This window comes from Camelus bactrianus, chromosome 22, assembly GCF_048773025.1.
Source record: "Camelus bactrianus isolate YW-2024 breed Bactrian camel chromosome 22, ASM4877302v1, whole genome shotgun sequence".
NCBI lineage: Eukaryota > Metazoa > Chordata > Mammalia > Artiodactyla > Camelidae > Camelus > Camelus bactrianus.
In genome coordinates this window covers 11,988,867-12,005,891 of record NC_133560.1, presented here as the reverse complement: position 1 = coordinate 12,005,891, position 17,025 = coordinate 11,988,867, and the positions used below count along the sequence as shown (strand labels likewise).

At 47.4% G+C, this 17,025-nt stretch overlaps 1 protein-coding gene and 1 non-coding gene across 3 annotated transcripts in view; one reads left to right on the top strand and one right to left on the bottom strand.

Annotated features, from left to right (window-relative positions):
• Positions 1-10,270, top strand: part of KCNIP1 (potassium voltage-gated channel interacting protein 1) — a 317,892-nt gene extending 307,622 nt beyond the window's left edge. For both annotated transcript variants that reach the window (XM_010972248.3, XM_010972249.2), the window contains exons 2-8: positions 2,857-2,981; positions 3,786-3,855; positions 5,255-5,325; positions 6,075-6,182; positions 7,256-7,360; positions 8,253-8,315; positions 9,404-10,270. In XM_010972248.3, coding sequence (XP_010970550.1) covers positions 2,857-2,981; positions 3,786-3,855; positions 5,255-5,325; positions 6,075-6,182; positions 7,256-7,360; positions 8,253-8,315; positions 9,404-9,451 — 590 coding nt within the window. In that variant the 3' untranslated portion in view covers positions 9,452-10,270. The remainder of the gene's footprint in view (positions 1-2,856; positions 2,982-3,785; positions 3,856-5,254; positions 5,326-6,074; positions 6,183-7,255; positions 7,361-8,252; positions 8,316-9,403) is intronic.
• On the bottom strand, positions 6,544-6,616 carry TRNAA-AGC (transfer RNA alanine (anticodon AGC)). Its single transcript has one exon. It is a non-coding gene; the product is annotated as a tRNA-Ala (tRNA).
• Positions 10,271-17,025: the final 6,755 nt, after the last annotated feature.

Below are 17,025 nucleotides of genomic sequence, written 5' to 3'. Positions count from 1 at the left end.
ATAATAACAAGCAACTTTTGGCCTCAGAAACTCTTAACAAACCTCAAAAGGAACTGTCAAGGAGGCTCCCACCTGTAAATTCTGTTTCCTCTTCGTCCAACCGGGGAGCAGGGCCACCTTCCTTCCTTTAGTGGGACCGCCAGGACAGCAAGCACTCTGAGGCTCCTTGGGGAGGGGGGAAGTGAAAACCTCCCCAGCCCCTTCCAAAGTTCCTTCAGAATATATGTATGGTGGCCAGAACCATGAGGCATACAAAGAAAGGGAAGGGAGTGTGGTGTGAGGGAAAGGAATGCCTGGATTGTGGGCACCCCTAGAAGGTCGCTGCAAGTGTGGACAGATTAAATTAGTGTTTTTCATTCCCAAATCATGATCGTGAGGGTCACAGTCAGCACATTTTTATAAAGGAATAGATTAAAACTGAGAACAGAGTACATCTCACATTAACGAGGGAAAGTAATATTTCATGAAACCTTTGCCTCAAAACATTTTATAAACTGTTCCCTTTATGTATACTGGGTTGTGATGTAAACTGTAGTCCTCACTATGAAATACAGAAAAAAAAAAAATCAGGAACTACTGATTTAAGCCCCTAACACCCACATGCGGGCGATTTCCCAGCATCAGCCTCTTGAGTCCCAAATACATGAATTTCCTTCCATGACTGATGTTACCACAGCCTAACAATTAGATGGTGATGAAAAAGCAAAACAGAACAAACTCTTGGCAGTCAGTATTCAAATATTCAGATATTACAGAATCTGCTTGATATGGAAATTAATCCTGCTGGTCAGCCAGCAAACAAACCAGTTCTGTCCTAATGAAGTGGGTTTAACATTTGGTATTTCAGTAATTACTTGGTGCATTTTTAATGAAAGAGATGATAAGCAAGTGCAGTTTCTTAGAAAGATTCTCTCAAACTTCTACAAAGAGATTTCCCTGGGCATGTGAAGAAGTTAATCACAGGCAGATTGATAGAAGTCAATGCTTAAAAAGAAAAAAAAATCTTTCAAGCTTCTGGATAAGTTAACTTGGGAAGGTATACTAGATGCCTTCAAAATTACATCATTCCTTCCAAAAATACATTTGTGTCTTCCTTATTTACATTTTAATGTAACTGTCACCTCTGTTCACAGTGTTAAGTATCTGTGCATTAAAAAAAAATAAAACTGCTATTAAATCTAATGCTGGGAGATTTAAACCAGCAACTTGATTTCTATTTTTAAATGAGTTAAAAATATATGTGAGTATTCTGAATTAGACTTATGTGGGATGGGGAGCTTGTTTGAGAATTGGCCCTTTGATTTACGTAGAAATGCTGCGGTATTTAGGTAATTGCTGCCTAACCTGTAAGTTACAAACATAACAATAATTAAAGGTTCTATCTGAATTATAAGGAAATTGGCCATTTGCAGCTATTTTGTATAAACAGAGTATCTTATTTATATTGAATAATCTGCCTTACTCCCTGCAGGATAAAACGATATATGTGTTGCCCAGCACACAGGAAAGATGACAATTGGGAATTGTTACCAAGGTTCTTCTGCCTCTCCCTTCCCTTGGAACCTTATCCGAATGTCCGTTACCTTAGACAAGAGGTACAAGATATAAACTCACTTTGATGGATTCCTTTTGCATTGAGATCATACTCTTGAAAGGAAAAGTGACAAATGCAGAGAGAATCTGATGCAAAGAGGCTGACACTGACTAGGGAAATGCACCCGGTGTAATGCACCTGCTCATCCTGTTCTCAGATTGAAACTCAGCCCGTCCTCCCTCCCCATCATCGTGGGGTGATATGGAGTGTGGGTACATTCCCAGCAGCCTGCCCATCTCATCACTACTCTTGCCAGCCCAGATTTACAGCCGTTCAATACCTGGATTTGGTGATGTCTGCTTGACAACACTGGGCCAAGAAGGTTGGACGGCAATTGATTCTTGATTGGAGTAAATTTATAGAAAGCATTCTGACAGGACCCAGAGGAAAACAGCCTCTCTTCCTTTTGTGATGGTAAAACGTTGAAAGTTCCACTTATTTGGATTTTGTGACCCTTCAGTAGAAGATGGACAGAGCAATAGGATGCTTTAAATGACTGACACTTTATAAATTAACTTGTATAAAACTATATTGCATTGCAGTAGGTATAGGAGGAATAAACGATTACTTAAAACAACTGTTCTTAGAGCCCTTCAAATGCTTCAGGAGCTTTCACTTATATAAGTCGCTCCCATTTAAGTCCTTTTCCTCTTATTTAAGGATGTCTGAGAGATATTACAATACTGGAAATGCATTCATATTTTTAAATTAATATTTAACATCCTATAATTTGTACTTTTTTGCTAAGTCAAGCTAACCTTCCTCTAGTTCCCCAAGTGGTGAGAGTTTACTCTGTGTTTTTTTTAAATAGACTTGTTTGCCTTTGCTTTTTGGAGGATGTTAATCTGTCTGCTCACTCACCTGTGTCTCTACATTATTCAGACGGTTCAATGGGCAGCAAACTGAATACGCAAAGCAGTTATTGTGAAAGAAAAGGAAATGTTTCCATACAGACTTATTCATAGCACTTCTGCCCTCACCTCCACTTGGGACATGTTTATGTCCAAGGCTGAAGTCCCCTCCCTAGGTGGTGTCCGACACACTTGGAGTAATGGCTGGACTGATGGTGAGAGAGAAAGTGACTGAGCAGGGAGGTGGGGTTCAAGGCAGGAAGGTCATCTGCAGTGTGACCCCAGCCCATGACCCTGTGTCACCACACCGCCCTTTTGACAGCCCAGACTGTGGTCTGACAAGTGACCACCAAGGTCAGCCACTCCAACCACCATGGTCAGCCACTCCAATGCCCTCTCCTCTGGTTCCAGATAAGATTGAAGATGAGTTGGAGATGACCATGGTTTGCTATCGGCCTGAGGGACTGGAGCAGCTTGAGGCTCAGACCAACTTCACCAAGAGGGAGCTGCAGGTCCTTTATCGAGGCTTCAAAAACGTAAGACCCACACGGCCTCTGGAGTCCCAGGCAAGAATTCCCACTTGGGGCTAAGCTTTCCCAAGTGCCACGGGGGCCCATCAGGGAGCTTTTGCCCCTGTATAGCTGTAAAAGGAAGGCCGATTCTATGAAGGAAACATGAGGGCAAGGTCACCTGGCTAGAAAGAAAGATGCCAGGCAAGAATGAGGCAGTCTCAGTAGATAGGAAACTGGCTGACAGCCCAGACACTTCACAGGATGGCACAGCCTTGGAGAATTCACCTTGGCCCAGATTCTAGCCTTAGCCTAACCCAGTCATACTGTTAATATTGCTGGTGCCCCAGAAGTGATGGGATGTAGGTCTGCTGCTAACCAAGTTCACAGTCAGACGTGTAATCTTGAATGCCAATTTATTAATTTACCACATTATTTCATATATTAAACCTCCTGATAGCCTTATTGGGAAGGTATTGTTAGCCCATTTTATAGGTAAGGACATTGAGGATCAGAGATCGAATCATCCAGAGTAACACAGCTTAGAAGAGGCTGAGCCAGGATCCAAACCCAGGTCTTTCTAATCCCAAAGCCCAAACTTTTCCACCTCACAGTGCCCATTCTCTGATAACATCTCATCATTCTGCAAATCAGCTTCAGGGTGGGACTACCTCCCAGCCACTCAGCTTGGAGACACAGAAGTGTGCAGGTGGTTGCCCAGTCCCTGCCCACCAGGGATCACGAAGAACCCTAGACCCCAAGGCTGGTCCTAGTCTGCTCCCCCCGGGTGGACCCTCAGACACTCCCGCTGACTCTCTCCCCTTCACGCAGGAGTGCCCCAGTGGTGCGGTCAATGAAGAAACATTCAAGCAGATCTACGCTCAGTTTTTCCCTCATGGAGGTGAGTCCGACCTTGAAAAAGGTCCCTCCTGGCTTCCTCTCCGCTGAGCAGCCTTCCACCTTCAAGTTCACTCTTCCTTGTTGCCTGCCTCCTCCTCAGGTTGGAGAGAACTCAGAGCAGAATTCCTTCTTTATTGCAAGATGTGGAACTCGCTAAAGCTTGAGCAGAAAAGAGCTCTGAAAATGGACCCTCTCCCAGAGAGGAGAGGTTGATAAAGCAGTATCATGAAGTCTCGTAACAGCTTTAGAAAGCTGGTATTGTTGCCCAGAGAGGCTAAGCAGTTCAGTCAAGATCACACAGCTAGTGCGTGAGAGACCAGAATTAGATCCCGTAAGTGTCTATCAAAGTTGTGCCACGTTGGCCCTACCCCTGTGCCATACTCCACCTTTTCCTTAAAACGCCTGAGGCAAGCTGGAATTTTAAAAAAAAGAACTTTAATAAAGACCAGAGATTATAAAAATAAACTAATCCAGAAAGATGCAAGGTAAATAAACCTGCGCTTATGAATCAGGTTAGCAAGGGTGCCAGGCTGACAGCCACTCCGTCGCCCTGCCTGACTCCCGCGGGAATCTGCTCTGGCCCCATGGGCCTGGGACATCAGAGGCGCTTCTGGTGGCTTCAGTGAGTCACATGCCAACTTACTTCCTGCCATTTCCTGCGGGTCTCCTTCCCTGGGTCCTGATGAAAAAGAGATCCAAGTGTCCCAGACACTTCTTGGCTTCTGTTTCTCAGGGGCCTCTTCCGCAGCGCACAGGAGCCTTCTTGGGGGCAGCGGGATCCAGTACAGGGCCTCCCCCCTTAGCTGGGGGGCAGTTTTATCCCACCTAGGCCCCAGAACCATTGTTTTGTTGAGTCGTAATGAGCCACTCTTTGAGATTTGACTATGTGGCAGGCTTGAGGATGGTTTTGATGATGTAGCTACACGGAAAGTTTAACATTGTGCAGAGACGGGAAGATGAAGCTCAGAGAGGTCATGTTAGACACCTGTGGTCACACAGCTAGGTAGTGACAAAGCTGCTCTCCAAGCCCGGGTCTGTCTGCTTCCTAGTGGGTGCTCATCCCATGGCACTGGGCTGCCATTCAGAAGAGTGTCTTCTGCACACAGGCACCATGTCATTCATCCACCAAAAATTATACACGTAGACAGGCAGAAGCATCTCTCTCTGGGGATGCTAGACATAGGGAAAAGGGCCTGTCTTAGCTCTTGCCAGAACTTCCAACCTGAACTCCAGGAAAGCCAGAGAGGCCCCATTTCACACCAGCAGTTTCCCCTCCTCTGTAATCTTTTCCTTTCTATCACCCTAGCATCTCCCTCTTCTTTCTTATTGTTTTTAAGTGACCTTACCCCCTCTGCGGGGCCCCTGCTCCCATCACCTGCCTTTCCTTCTGTGCCTTGCAGATGCCAGCATGTACGCCCATTACCTCTTCCATGCCTTCGACACCACCCAGACGGGCTCCGTGAAGTTCGAGGTACGCTTGTCTCTGGGAAGCCCTGGGTCCCCATCCCCTCTTCCTCTAAACTGTGGGGGTGGTGGGGGAAGGGATGCATCATCAAGTGCTTCAGTCCTTTGTCCATTTAACAAGGATTTCCTGGAGACAGAAGCAGCAACCGCCCTTGCCCTCCAGGAACTCAGGACCTCGGGACTAATGACAACAGTTTAATAGCTCACACGCACGGGGGGCTTACCGCGCAGTGGGCTCTGTCCTTAGTACTTTGCTTGTACGAACTCATTTAATCCTCACAGTAACCCTAACAAGGTAGGTTTCTATTATATATCACCAGTCTACAAGGGAGGAAAGGAAGGCAAAGAGCGACTGAGTGGCTTTCCCAAGGTCAGACAGCTAGCAGGTGGTAAAGGAGGGCTTTGAACTCAGGCAGTATGCTTCCAGAGTCCACATTCTTAGCCACTAGGTTGTGCCACCCCTCGTGTGAGAACTGCCGCCACGGCACAAGGCAGGAGCAGAGGGGGCTGTGTCTACCCGTGTCTCTCGGTGTGGGCGCACACTGAGCGCCAGGGGTTCCTCCCCCAGCATGAGTCGGGGCAGGCGATGGAAGAGGGGTGGGGCGCTCTTCACTGAGCTTGGCCGTGTCCTTCCGGGGACAGAGGACATGGGAGATGCCGTCCTGTAAAAGCAGTCAGAGTCTGACCCAAAGACTGAACTTCACCCCACCCAGTGGCTTGGTGGTTAACTTCTCCCGTGTCTCTTCTGCTTCTCAGGACTTTGTAACTGCTCTGTCGATTTTACTGAGAGGAACCGTCCATGAGAAACTAAGGTGGACATTTAATTTGTATGACATCAATAAAGATGGATACATAAACAAAGAGGTGAGTGAGCTGAGGCTGGGGGGCAGGAGAGGGCTACAGAGAAGGCACCCAGTTAAAGAGAAAACAGCCCCAGTCATGAGGACGAAATCGTCTGAAGGAGGAGGGATCTGCTTCCGGGCAGAGCTGGCTCCTGATGAAATGACAGGCACCTTTGACCTCCCCCGCTGCCCTACCCTGCCCCATTCACAGGCACTCAAGAAAGGATTAAGCAAATTCATTCATTCTCACTTATTCAATGCATAGTCCAAAGATGGGTATAAATGATTTATTTCAGTGTAATTCTTCCCAGGGAAACTTGTATTTTTTGGGTGGCAGGGGTAGGGGTGTGTGGCGGTAATTAGGTTTATTTATTTACTTTTAATGGAGATACTGGGGATTGAACCCAGGACCTTGTGCATGCTAAGCACACGCTCTACCACTGAGCTATACTCTCCCCTGGAACTTGCATTTTAACAGGTTTACAGCCACAAGTTAAATGTAAAAACTGGAATAGTAGCATGTCAGGCATTGCCTAGAAGAGAAAAGGGAGATCTTTGAGGAAGAGGAGGCTACAGCTGAATCACATTAGCTACCACCTATTTTGCTTATTAATAAAACCACAGAAGCGGGTCAGGTGCGGCCATCTCTAAAGAAAATCATCACAGATAATTTCCCAATATTCACTGCTTGACACTTTCAGAGCCTCAAATTACATGTGGTTTCTAGATAGTGAAATACCCACAGGTCTATCTCAAAACTCACTTTGGTATCTACTGTATCCTGGCATCTCAGTTGAAGCTAGGATTTAGTATCTTGTAGCGTCCCACCTCCTGAGCTCCTAGGTGCCAGCTATCATCTCTAATCCTCACCTCAACCCTGCAAGGTCCTCTCCCATTTTTATTGCTCAGTCATTCAGTCATGGATTTGCTCAACATCCACTTGAGGGCTTATTAGGTGTTCTAGGTACTGCAGGTAAACTGGTAAGCAATCCCAGGCGTTTTCATTCTCAAGGGGCACAGAGAGCCCCAAACTGCCACCTAGAAGAGCCTGACCCCATGTTTCCCACACTGTGTGCTTCCGTGCCCCCGCTCTAGGAGATGATGGACATTGTCAAAGCCATCTATGACATGATGGGCAAATACACGTATCCTGTCCTGAAGGAAGACACTCCAAGGCAGCACGTGGACGTCTTCTTCCAGGTAAGAGCACGCACACCGTGCGACTCAGATCAGTCAGCCCGCAAGCATCTGAGCAGCGGTTTGTGTCCAAGCCTGCACTACACATGGTGGGAAACAGAAAAGACTTACAAGATGCTTTGTCCTCCAGGAATAGATTATCTCACTAAACAGACAAGTATACACTACAGAAGAGAACAAGGAAGAATATTAAGTGTAAGTGATAGAGCATAGGCTCTAAATTCAATGAACATTGTTGGGGGATCAGAGTAAACAGAGAAGACGTCATTCAGTACGTTTGTGTAGATGTTAAGCATGTATGTCTGGGGAATACGGGGAAGTAAGTTTGAAAATTAGGGTGGGCTGGATTGTGAGATCTTTAAATTGAGGAGTTCAGCCTTCCTGTGGTAGAGCAGGTGGCTACTGTTAATCCGTGAATAGAAGATAGCAAGATGGTGTTCTACTAGGAAAAAAAAAACGAACATATCAGTAAAGTATCAAAAAATGTCAGAGCTCATTCTGGTCTAATCCTCTCACTTTGCAGACAGGAAAAGCAGAGGCTCAGAGAGGCTTAAAGACTCACTGAAGCTCACACAGTAAGTTATAAGAGACAGAAGTAGAACCTCTCATGTGCAGTGTTCTTTCTGCCAAATGGGCAGGTTAGAAGTGAGACTGGGAAAGACACGTTAGGCTGTTAGCAGAATAATCTGGTGATGAGGTGATAAGAGTCTAGAGCAAGTTTTTTTTTATTTGAAGGAAGCTCATGGGGGTCAAAGTGCTGTAACCAGGGCCTGGATGGAGTTGCCTGGCCAGTGGAAGACCACACCAATTCTCGGGGCAACATTGGTTAACAAAAAGCAAGTTTTGAAATGCAAATTACCAGATTCTTTAAAGTGCTTCTCATTGTGTTTTTCAGAAAATGGACAAAAACAAAGATGGCATCGTGACTTTAGATGAGTTTCTTGAATCTTGTCAGGAGGTAAGGAAAGATCTCAGGGCACAAAAGCTTTAAATCTGGGAAAGGAAATCTGGGGCTTGGGGACCTGCAGAGGGAGAAAATGAGAAACCTGCAGTCTGTCAGATCAGAGCCACCATCACCAGCAACAACTCAGAATTCCAACAGTCTCTACTGCCCAGACTAGCCTATGGCTGGTCTTGGCTAAACCCAGGCTGAGCCGCACAGACTGAGGAGTGGTGGGGGGGATGTGAAAGCCCAGAGGGGGTCTCTGTGAAACTACAGATGTCCAAGTGGGCAACACTGTCATTTTTCAACCTGCCTCTGGCTTGATAACCCACTCCCCAGACTACAAAGAAGTAGCCGGGAAAAAAAAAAATCTAAAGCTGAAATTCTTAAACCATAATGTGCATTAAGAATTGCCTGGGATGATTCTGAAAATGTGCATCTCCAGGCCTCAATCCCAGAGACTCTAGATCTGGGGTCGGGGAGTCTAGAAATCTTCATTTTAACACAAATGCCCTGGACTAATGTGTTTAAAACTTTAATGTGCAAACCAAGCTCCCTGAAGCTCTTGTTAAAATGCAGATTCTAATTCAGCAGGTCTGGGGTGATGCTGACACTGCTAAAGGATAAACCAGCCCCAGAGCCAACCAGAGACTGACTGGGAATAACTGCTTTCCTCTGATTTAGAAAAATGCGTGTATGCCCCTAGCTGGTTTCAGAAAGGTACACGGTTACTCTGAGCTCCACCCAATAAGAAACGCAAATACAAGAAAGCAGGGGAGAAATTATTAACATATAGTGAGCATCTACCAAATTAGGTAGGTAAATGACATAAACCTCACAGCAACCCTGAGAGACAGAGGCATCACACAGTCGAAATATTTAATAACAAGAATAGACTGAGAATCGATCATACTTTGACCAATGCCCTGGAGCAGTGCCCTAGAGAACCCTTGCGAAACTTGGTGTTAACCTGCTAGTTGATGGCTCTTTGGGTAATCCAGGCGTCCTGGACCAGTTACCAGATAGCCAGAGGGGAAGATGCTGGAGGAGAGGGTCAGGTCAAGAATTCTAACTATCCTCTTTTCCCCCTCCTCCCTTCCCAGGACGACAACATCATGAGGTCCCTCCAGCTGTTCCAAAATGTCATGTAGCTGTGAACACGGCCATCCGGGCTCTCAGAGACATTGTACTAAACGATCAACACCTTGGTCTGCCCTCGTTCTGATTTTACATACCGACTCTTGGGACAGAAACACCGTTTACACTTGGGAAGAACTGCCTGCTGAAGACGTTCTGCGGAACCCAGCACCGCGTGGCCCAGTCTCTGATTGCCAGCTCTCCCTCCTCCCTCTTCTTGAGAGAGACAAGATGAAATCGGGTTTGTTGCGGAAGCATGCTCATCTCTTCACACTGCTGCCCTATGGAAGGTCCCTCTGCTTGAGCTTAAACAGTAGTGCATATTTTTCTGCTTGCGTGCCCCAGCCCACCGCCTCCAAGTCCAGCAGACCCTGATGTATCTGAAGGCAAGATGACCTGAGCCGAATGCACACCTTCCTCTGATGGCCTCCCAGACCAATGTGCCTGTTTCCCGTCCTTTGATAGGAAGGACGAGTGTTACACAGAACAATTAAAATCCACCATGACTAGACTGGGAGAGCCAGCCCCTGACATGTGTAGGATAGGACTGAATTATTAAGCATGGCATTGTCTGGTGAACCAAAATGCCCATGTCCTTTGTTTCCAGAGGCAAGGACCAATGATTCTCTCTGACACCAGCACCTGTGCTGGTAGCACAAGTCCCTTAACATGCACAGGAAGGGAGCCAGTGCCCAGTGATCCACATCTCCGGTCCATCTCCAGCTAGAGTCCAGCACTGCATGTCCCTCCCAGGAAGCCCAGGATGCCTGCAAGTTGCTGTAATTTTATACCATCTTCTAATCAATAAACAGAACTATTTCTTACACTCTTAACCTTCATTTTGTCCATGACTACACTGGGCAGAAGAGGTAAGTTGTGAAAAGGGCAGGCTGGTCCATTCCTCTGGCATCCAGTTATTAGTACTAACCCTGGGCCAGGTACGGGGCCCAGCTGCACAGCACCCTCCCCTGCTCCCAATTCAAACGCAAATACTGCGACCAGCAGCAAATGCAGCTTAAAAATGAGACGTCACAGCACCTCCCTTCCAGGAAAAATTGCCACGCTCAAGATCCTCTGGTGTAGAAAGCCTGGAGCCTCCTATGGTGTGGGTGGGGTTACAGAGAAATGAAGAGGAGGCCAGGGCCTCCTGCTGAGGGACCTGGAGTCTAGGAGTTGATCAAGAGGCCTCAGCCCATAAACAGCATGTGATTACTTCTGTTGGACACTGCGGGTCTTGGTTTCCTTCCTCAACATCACATCTTGGAAGGAAAGCAATTTCCTGAACCCCTGTTATATGCCAAGTGCTGCATGAGGGGCTTATATAATTATCTTATTTCATGCTCGTGGTAGAATGCTCTGGAAGGTAGAGTCTTAATTTTACGGGTTTGGACACTGAAGTTCAGAGAGGTAAGGGAAGCTGCTTAAGGTGGCACAGCTCCATGGAGAGATTAAACAATTGCCACCCTATCCTAGAGCTCCCCTGCTACAGGATTCCGCCTCACCCCAAGGAACGGACAGTACCTCATACAATTCATTCATCTGTCATCAGCTCAGAGAGGCACAGGGATTCTTTGAATCCAAATAGCAGATGAGGAAACAGATGCAGTGAAGGGGGAAGCCTCGTGCGCCTGTGGCTCATTAGCAAGAGCAGGTCACCACACCTCTGCATGCAGGAAATACTCCCAATCTGATTGCCATTGGCAGCTGCTTCTTGTGGCTGGAGATTATAGAGGCCACAGCTCGTTTCTCTATTTGGGCTTTCTGAGTACAGCCATGTGGTCATCTAAGACTGATGGATATGTGGCTGGCCCCTAGCAAGGCATACACTTAGGCCCAAGCAAAGGATCTGTACTTGTGACCCTTCCCACGTGGGGTCTGAACCCACATCCTGAGGCTGTGCAATGTTGAGGCCATGGTTCTCCACCCTGGCTGCACATCATCAGCATCTCGGGACCTTTGAAAAATGCTAACACCTGGGCCCCATCCTAGACCAGTAAGTAGAATCTCTGAGGGTGGAGCCTGGGCATCAAGATTCTTTAGAAGCTGCCCGGGTGATTGTAAAGGACACACAGAGCTAAGGAGGGGAACTGGCCATACCAGGGGTATGGATGGAGCATATGAACTGAGCCATCCCCCTAGCAACAATGATTGGCTCAGAGCTAGGCTTGATAGCTAATCATGAAGCTCAAAATTTGTGCTGGGAACAACGGGACAAAGATGTTCTCTCTCCTATTGGATACAGTCCTAGGACACATTGGTAGTGATTTAGGAATTATGAGGGGTTATCTGATAACCAAATGGCAGATAAACCAGAATCAGAGAAGGCAAGGCAGAGAGATTTGTTTTAATAAAAATTTTACAATAAATCACTAATTGAGCCTCTGATGAAATCATTGAGCTGCTGGATCACACTGCACCTGAAGCTACACATACCTCTGCTCTTTTCAGATGTCTTTGGTAGATGCCTTTATAAGGTTTAGACCAATGTTTCTCTACCCTAGCTACATATTAGAATCACTTGGGGAGGCACACTTGGGGAAAAGTAAATTTTAAAGTGCCAAACGCCTGGCCCTTATCCCAGGTTCTGAATTAGCATCTCTGGAGGTGAGGCCCTGAGCATTAGTATGCTTTAAAAGCTTCCCGGGTGATTCCAGTGTACACCTAGGGCTGAGAGCCCTTGCTCCAGAAGAGTGGAAGGGCTGCTTCCTTCTCCCTCTGCTGGCCAGACCGCAAGTAAGAAACCCAACTCAGTCCTGAGCACCCAATGCTGAAAGGAAAATCAGTACCTAGAGCTGTTCAGAGAGAAGTCAGAATGGAAGGAAGACTCGAAACTGATCCTAAGATGAATAATTCAACAGGAAGGTGGTCGTCCTGGTGGGGTGGGGGAAAAAGGACAATGTGTTGGAGCAGTTGCAAGGGTACAGCCTGCCACTCATCAAAGCTTTTAACAAGGGAACAAGGGGAAAAAAAGCACAAAAAATGAGTGCTGCAGTTCCCACAGAAGCGGACGTTTACCGAAAATCTGGGCCTGGGCTCGCTGTCACTTCTTGCTCAGGCTTCTGAGATTTTCTCTCTTGTTCCAGTAAGGAAGTCAGATCTGGCGTAGAATGGAGAGCCCCTCCGTGACCAATCCTGTAGCTCTGAATAAGTCCTCTGAGCAGACATCAGCAAGGCCCACTGGAGAGGCTTCCAGGAGGAGGCGTCGGTGGGACTGGGGACCACTGCGTGGCACCAGGTTCTCTATGGATGATGTCCTACCTGACTCTCACAACAACCCTGGGAGGCAGGGATCCGAGGTACCTGTTCTTTAGATGAAAAAAAGGATGCCCAGATACATGGAGGGAACTGCCCGCAACAGCTAGAAATGGGTTTCAAAGCCTGCCAAGCTCCAAAGTCCATGCCTAGCTCCATTTCTGAGAGAACGTGAAGACCTTCTCCACTTATTCTTAAAACTGGCTGTAATGATATACAAACACCAGAAGGTGTTAGAAAGCAGCTGCCATGAAAACTAAAGCAATGAAAGCAAGTCCGTGAATTCAAGCCAAATTACTCTTCCTCGAAAGGGAACGACACCAAGGACGTGTGCAAAAATGCCCATATGGCTTTCCTGGAAGAGCTGAAATGTGTGTCCCTTCACATCAAAATAAGGCTCAGTCTAATTGGAAGACTTCAGCAAGCTCTGCACCCCAGTCTAGGTAATGACTGGAAACCCCAAAAACCCAGATCTTGAAGAGAAGGGGAAAACCTCAGGGGTAGCCAACCCCACTGAGTGGACTTTTGAAGACCCATGAGATTGTGGGAGCCAAGTGTACTCACAGGTCCAGAAATGGAGCTCATGGCCTACTCTAGGCTAATCATTACCTCCCAGGCCCCTGGCCACGGTGATTGCTTCGAGGGTAGGCTTAAGACCCAAGCCAGCACAATCATCTAATTTTTAGGGCTTTTAGGGGCTTTTTTTTTTTTTTTTTTTTTGGTGGGGGGAGGGTAATTAGATTTATTTATTTATTTTTAGAGGAGTTACTGGGGATTGAACCCAGGACCTCGTGCATGCTAAGCATGCCCTACCACTGAGCTACACCCTCCCCCTTTTTAGGGCTTTTACAGAGAACAGTGAAACAAAGTCCCTCCTTTTCCTACTGGACGTGAATGAAAAAGCACATAGCCCTGGGACATACAGGCAATCATTTTGTAACCTAAGGGAAGTCAACCTACAGATGGACATAATACCACAGAATTCAAGGCAGAGATGAAAACAAATGGAAGCCTTTATGATTTCATGGGCCTACTGGATCAAGCTTCACCTGAAACCCCATGTCCCACGAGCGTTTTGATTGTTTGTATCAATAAATTCATTTGTTATTATTTAAGGCAGTTTGAGTTGAACTTTCTGTCACTTGCAACTTGACACTTGCTGACAGACCCCAGCACCACTCCTTCATATGACAGATGGAGCAACCGAAGCCTACAGCTACACAGCTGGGTTGTAGCAAAGCTGGAACCAGAAACCCAGACTAATGCCACATCCACTACACTGCTCTGCCATCTACTTTGCAAACATAATATAATAATAATATTACATATCATTTACTGAGCACTTACGGCATGCTGAATAGTTCACATGTATTCAATCCTCACTACTCTGAAATTAGCTCTGCGATTATTCCCATTTAGTAATGAGGAAACTGGGGCCCAGAGACGGTAAGTAACTTGACTATGAGTCATAAGTGGTAGAGGGCTTTGAACCCAGAACTTTCTGACTGCTGCACTTAATCACTAAGGCAGGAACTGCCAGGTTCAATGTGTATATGAAGCCAAGCGGACGAAAGAAATGAGTTGAAAACCAAAGAATATACATCCAGTGTGAAGGAGACAACTATGTCACAGCTCTAGGTAGGGACAGCTGCCACATTGGTGGAATTACAATTTTTTCAAGGCAAGTTGAAAATCTAGACTTGCATGTGAAATTTCCCGGTTTTTATAGTCTGGCAGCTAGTTCAATATTTAAAAGACACCAGGCAGACCAAACCAAACTAGTGTAAGAGCTGGCTTTGGCTCAAGGATCACCAATTTACAACCTCTGCCCTGAATTCTATTATCATTTCCCCCTACGAGCAAGTGGTGGTAATATATCAGGCTGATGCCAAATGCCCATCACTAGGTGAGTGGATAAACAAACTATGCTGCATCCATATAATGGAATACAGCTCAGCTGTAAAGGGGAATGAATTACTGATAGACACAACAACATGCATGAATCTCAAAATAATTTAACTGATGAGAAAGGGCACACAAAGAAGAGTACATACTGTACACATCCATTAATATAAAATTCTAGAAAATGCAAATGAATCCATAGTGACAGGAGGCAGATCAGTGGTTGCCTGGGGAAGAGGGGGGTCAGTGCGGAGAGAAGAGGTGAGAGAAATTACCAAGGGGCGAGAGGAGACTTTGGGGGGTGGGGGGTGGGTGTGTTTATTATCTTGTTTGTGTGATGATTTCATGAGTATATATGAATAGCAAAATATTAAATTATACACTTTAAATACGTGTAGTTTATTGTATGTCAATTACATCTTATAAATGTGTTTTTTTTTTTTAAATTGGGATCCCAGGGTGCACCACCAACACCTTTCATGGGCTACCTACCACTCTGGGACCTCCCCTCCTCAAGAAGCACTTTATATGAACAAGCCTCGTCATCTTGCCTCCTTCCCTGGTCTGTCTTCTGGCCAGTTCATTCCAGCCAAGTTTCTCCAGCTTTATCACATCACTCCCTACCCTCACCAGGAAGTCTGCCAAATCCAGTCTCACCCCTCCTGCCTGCCTCCCAAAGCCCAAGCCAGGCCCCGTCTCCAGATTGGAACACCTGAAGGGAGGTCAGGAATTTGTGGCAGGGGATTGGGAACTGAGAGTCTCCAAACCTGTCTCCTAGCCCCCAACTCCCTACCCAGTCCAAGGAGCCGAAGGCCCTCACTGTGAAAGCTGACACAGGATAGGTGAATGCCTGGGGAGAGATGGAGAAAGATGGACTATTGTGGATGCTACCGAGGAGAGCAAGAGACACTAGACTTGCTAGTGGTCAAGAAAGAAAGTAAAAGCTGGAGAAAAGGAAGCAGAGGAGGAACAAAATGAATGAGCTCATAATGATGATGAGTGTCAGCCCAATGTGATGGTTAATTTTGTGTGTTAACGTGGCTAAGCCAAGGTACCCAGTTTTCTGTGAAACTCCAGTCTAGATGTTGTTGTGAGGTATTCTGTAGATGTGATTAACATTCAAATCAGTAGACCTGGTGTAAAGCAACTATCCGCTCTAATGTGCTGGGCCTCATCCAGTCAGCTGAAGGCCTTAAGAGCCAAGACCAAAGTCCCGTGGGAAGAAGGAATTATGCCTCCAGAGTGCACCAAAATTAAATCATCTTGGATAACTAAGAGGGAACTATGAAAACGGACTATTTAATGAGCCGCCAGAGCACAGAATAGAGGGAGAGGACCAGCCTCTCTCAAACACCTCCTGCACGCCTAGTACCTCCTGCACGCCTAGCACCTCTTACACTCCTAGCACCTCCTGCACGCCTAGCTCCTCCTGCACGCCTAGCACCTGCTACACGCCTAGCACCTCCTGAACGCCTAGCACCTCCTGCACGCCTAGCACCTCCTGCACGAATAGCACCTCCTGCACGCCTAGCACCTCCTACACGCCTAGCACCTCCTGCACGAATAGCACCTCCTGCACGCCTAGCACCTCCTACACGCCTAGCACCTGCTACACGCCTAGCACCTGCTGCACGCCTAGCACCTCCTGCATGAATAGCACCTCCTACACGCCTAGCACCTCCTACACGCCTAGCACCTGCTACACGCCTAGCACCTCCTGCACGAATAGCTCCTCCTGCACGCCTAGCACCTCCTACACGCCTAGCACCTGCTGCACGCCTAGCACCTGCTGCACGCCTAGCACCTCCTGCATGAATAGCACCTCCTACACGCCTAGGACCTCCTGCACGCCTAGCACCTCCTGCACGCCTAGCACCTCCTGCACGCCTAGCACCTCCTGAACGCCTAGCACCTCCTGCACGAATAGCACCTCCTGCACGCCTAGCACCTCCTACACGCCTAGCACCTCCTACACGCCTAGCACCTGCTACACGCCTAGCACCTCCTGCACGCCTAGCACCTCTTACACTCCTAGCACCTCCTGCACGCCTAGCACCTCCTGCACGCCTAGCACCTCCTGCACGAATAGCACCTCCTGAACGCCTAGCACCTCCTGAACGCCTAGCACCTCCTGAACGAATAGCACCTCCTGCACGCCTAGCACCTCCTGCACGCCTAGCACCTCCTGCACGAATAGCACCTCCTGCACGCCTAGCACCTCCTACACGCCTAGCACCTGCTACACGCCTAGCACCTCCTGCACGCCTAGCACCTCCTGCACGCCTAGGACCTCCTGCACGCCTAGCACCTCCTGCACGCCTAGCACCTCCTGCACGAATAGCACCTCCTACACGCCTAGCACCTCCTGCACGCCTAGCACCTGCTACACGCCTAGCACCTCCTGCACGCCTAGCACCTCCTGCACGCCTAGCAC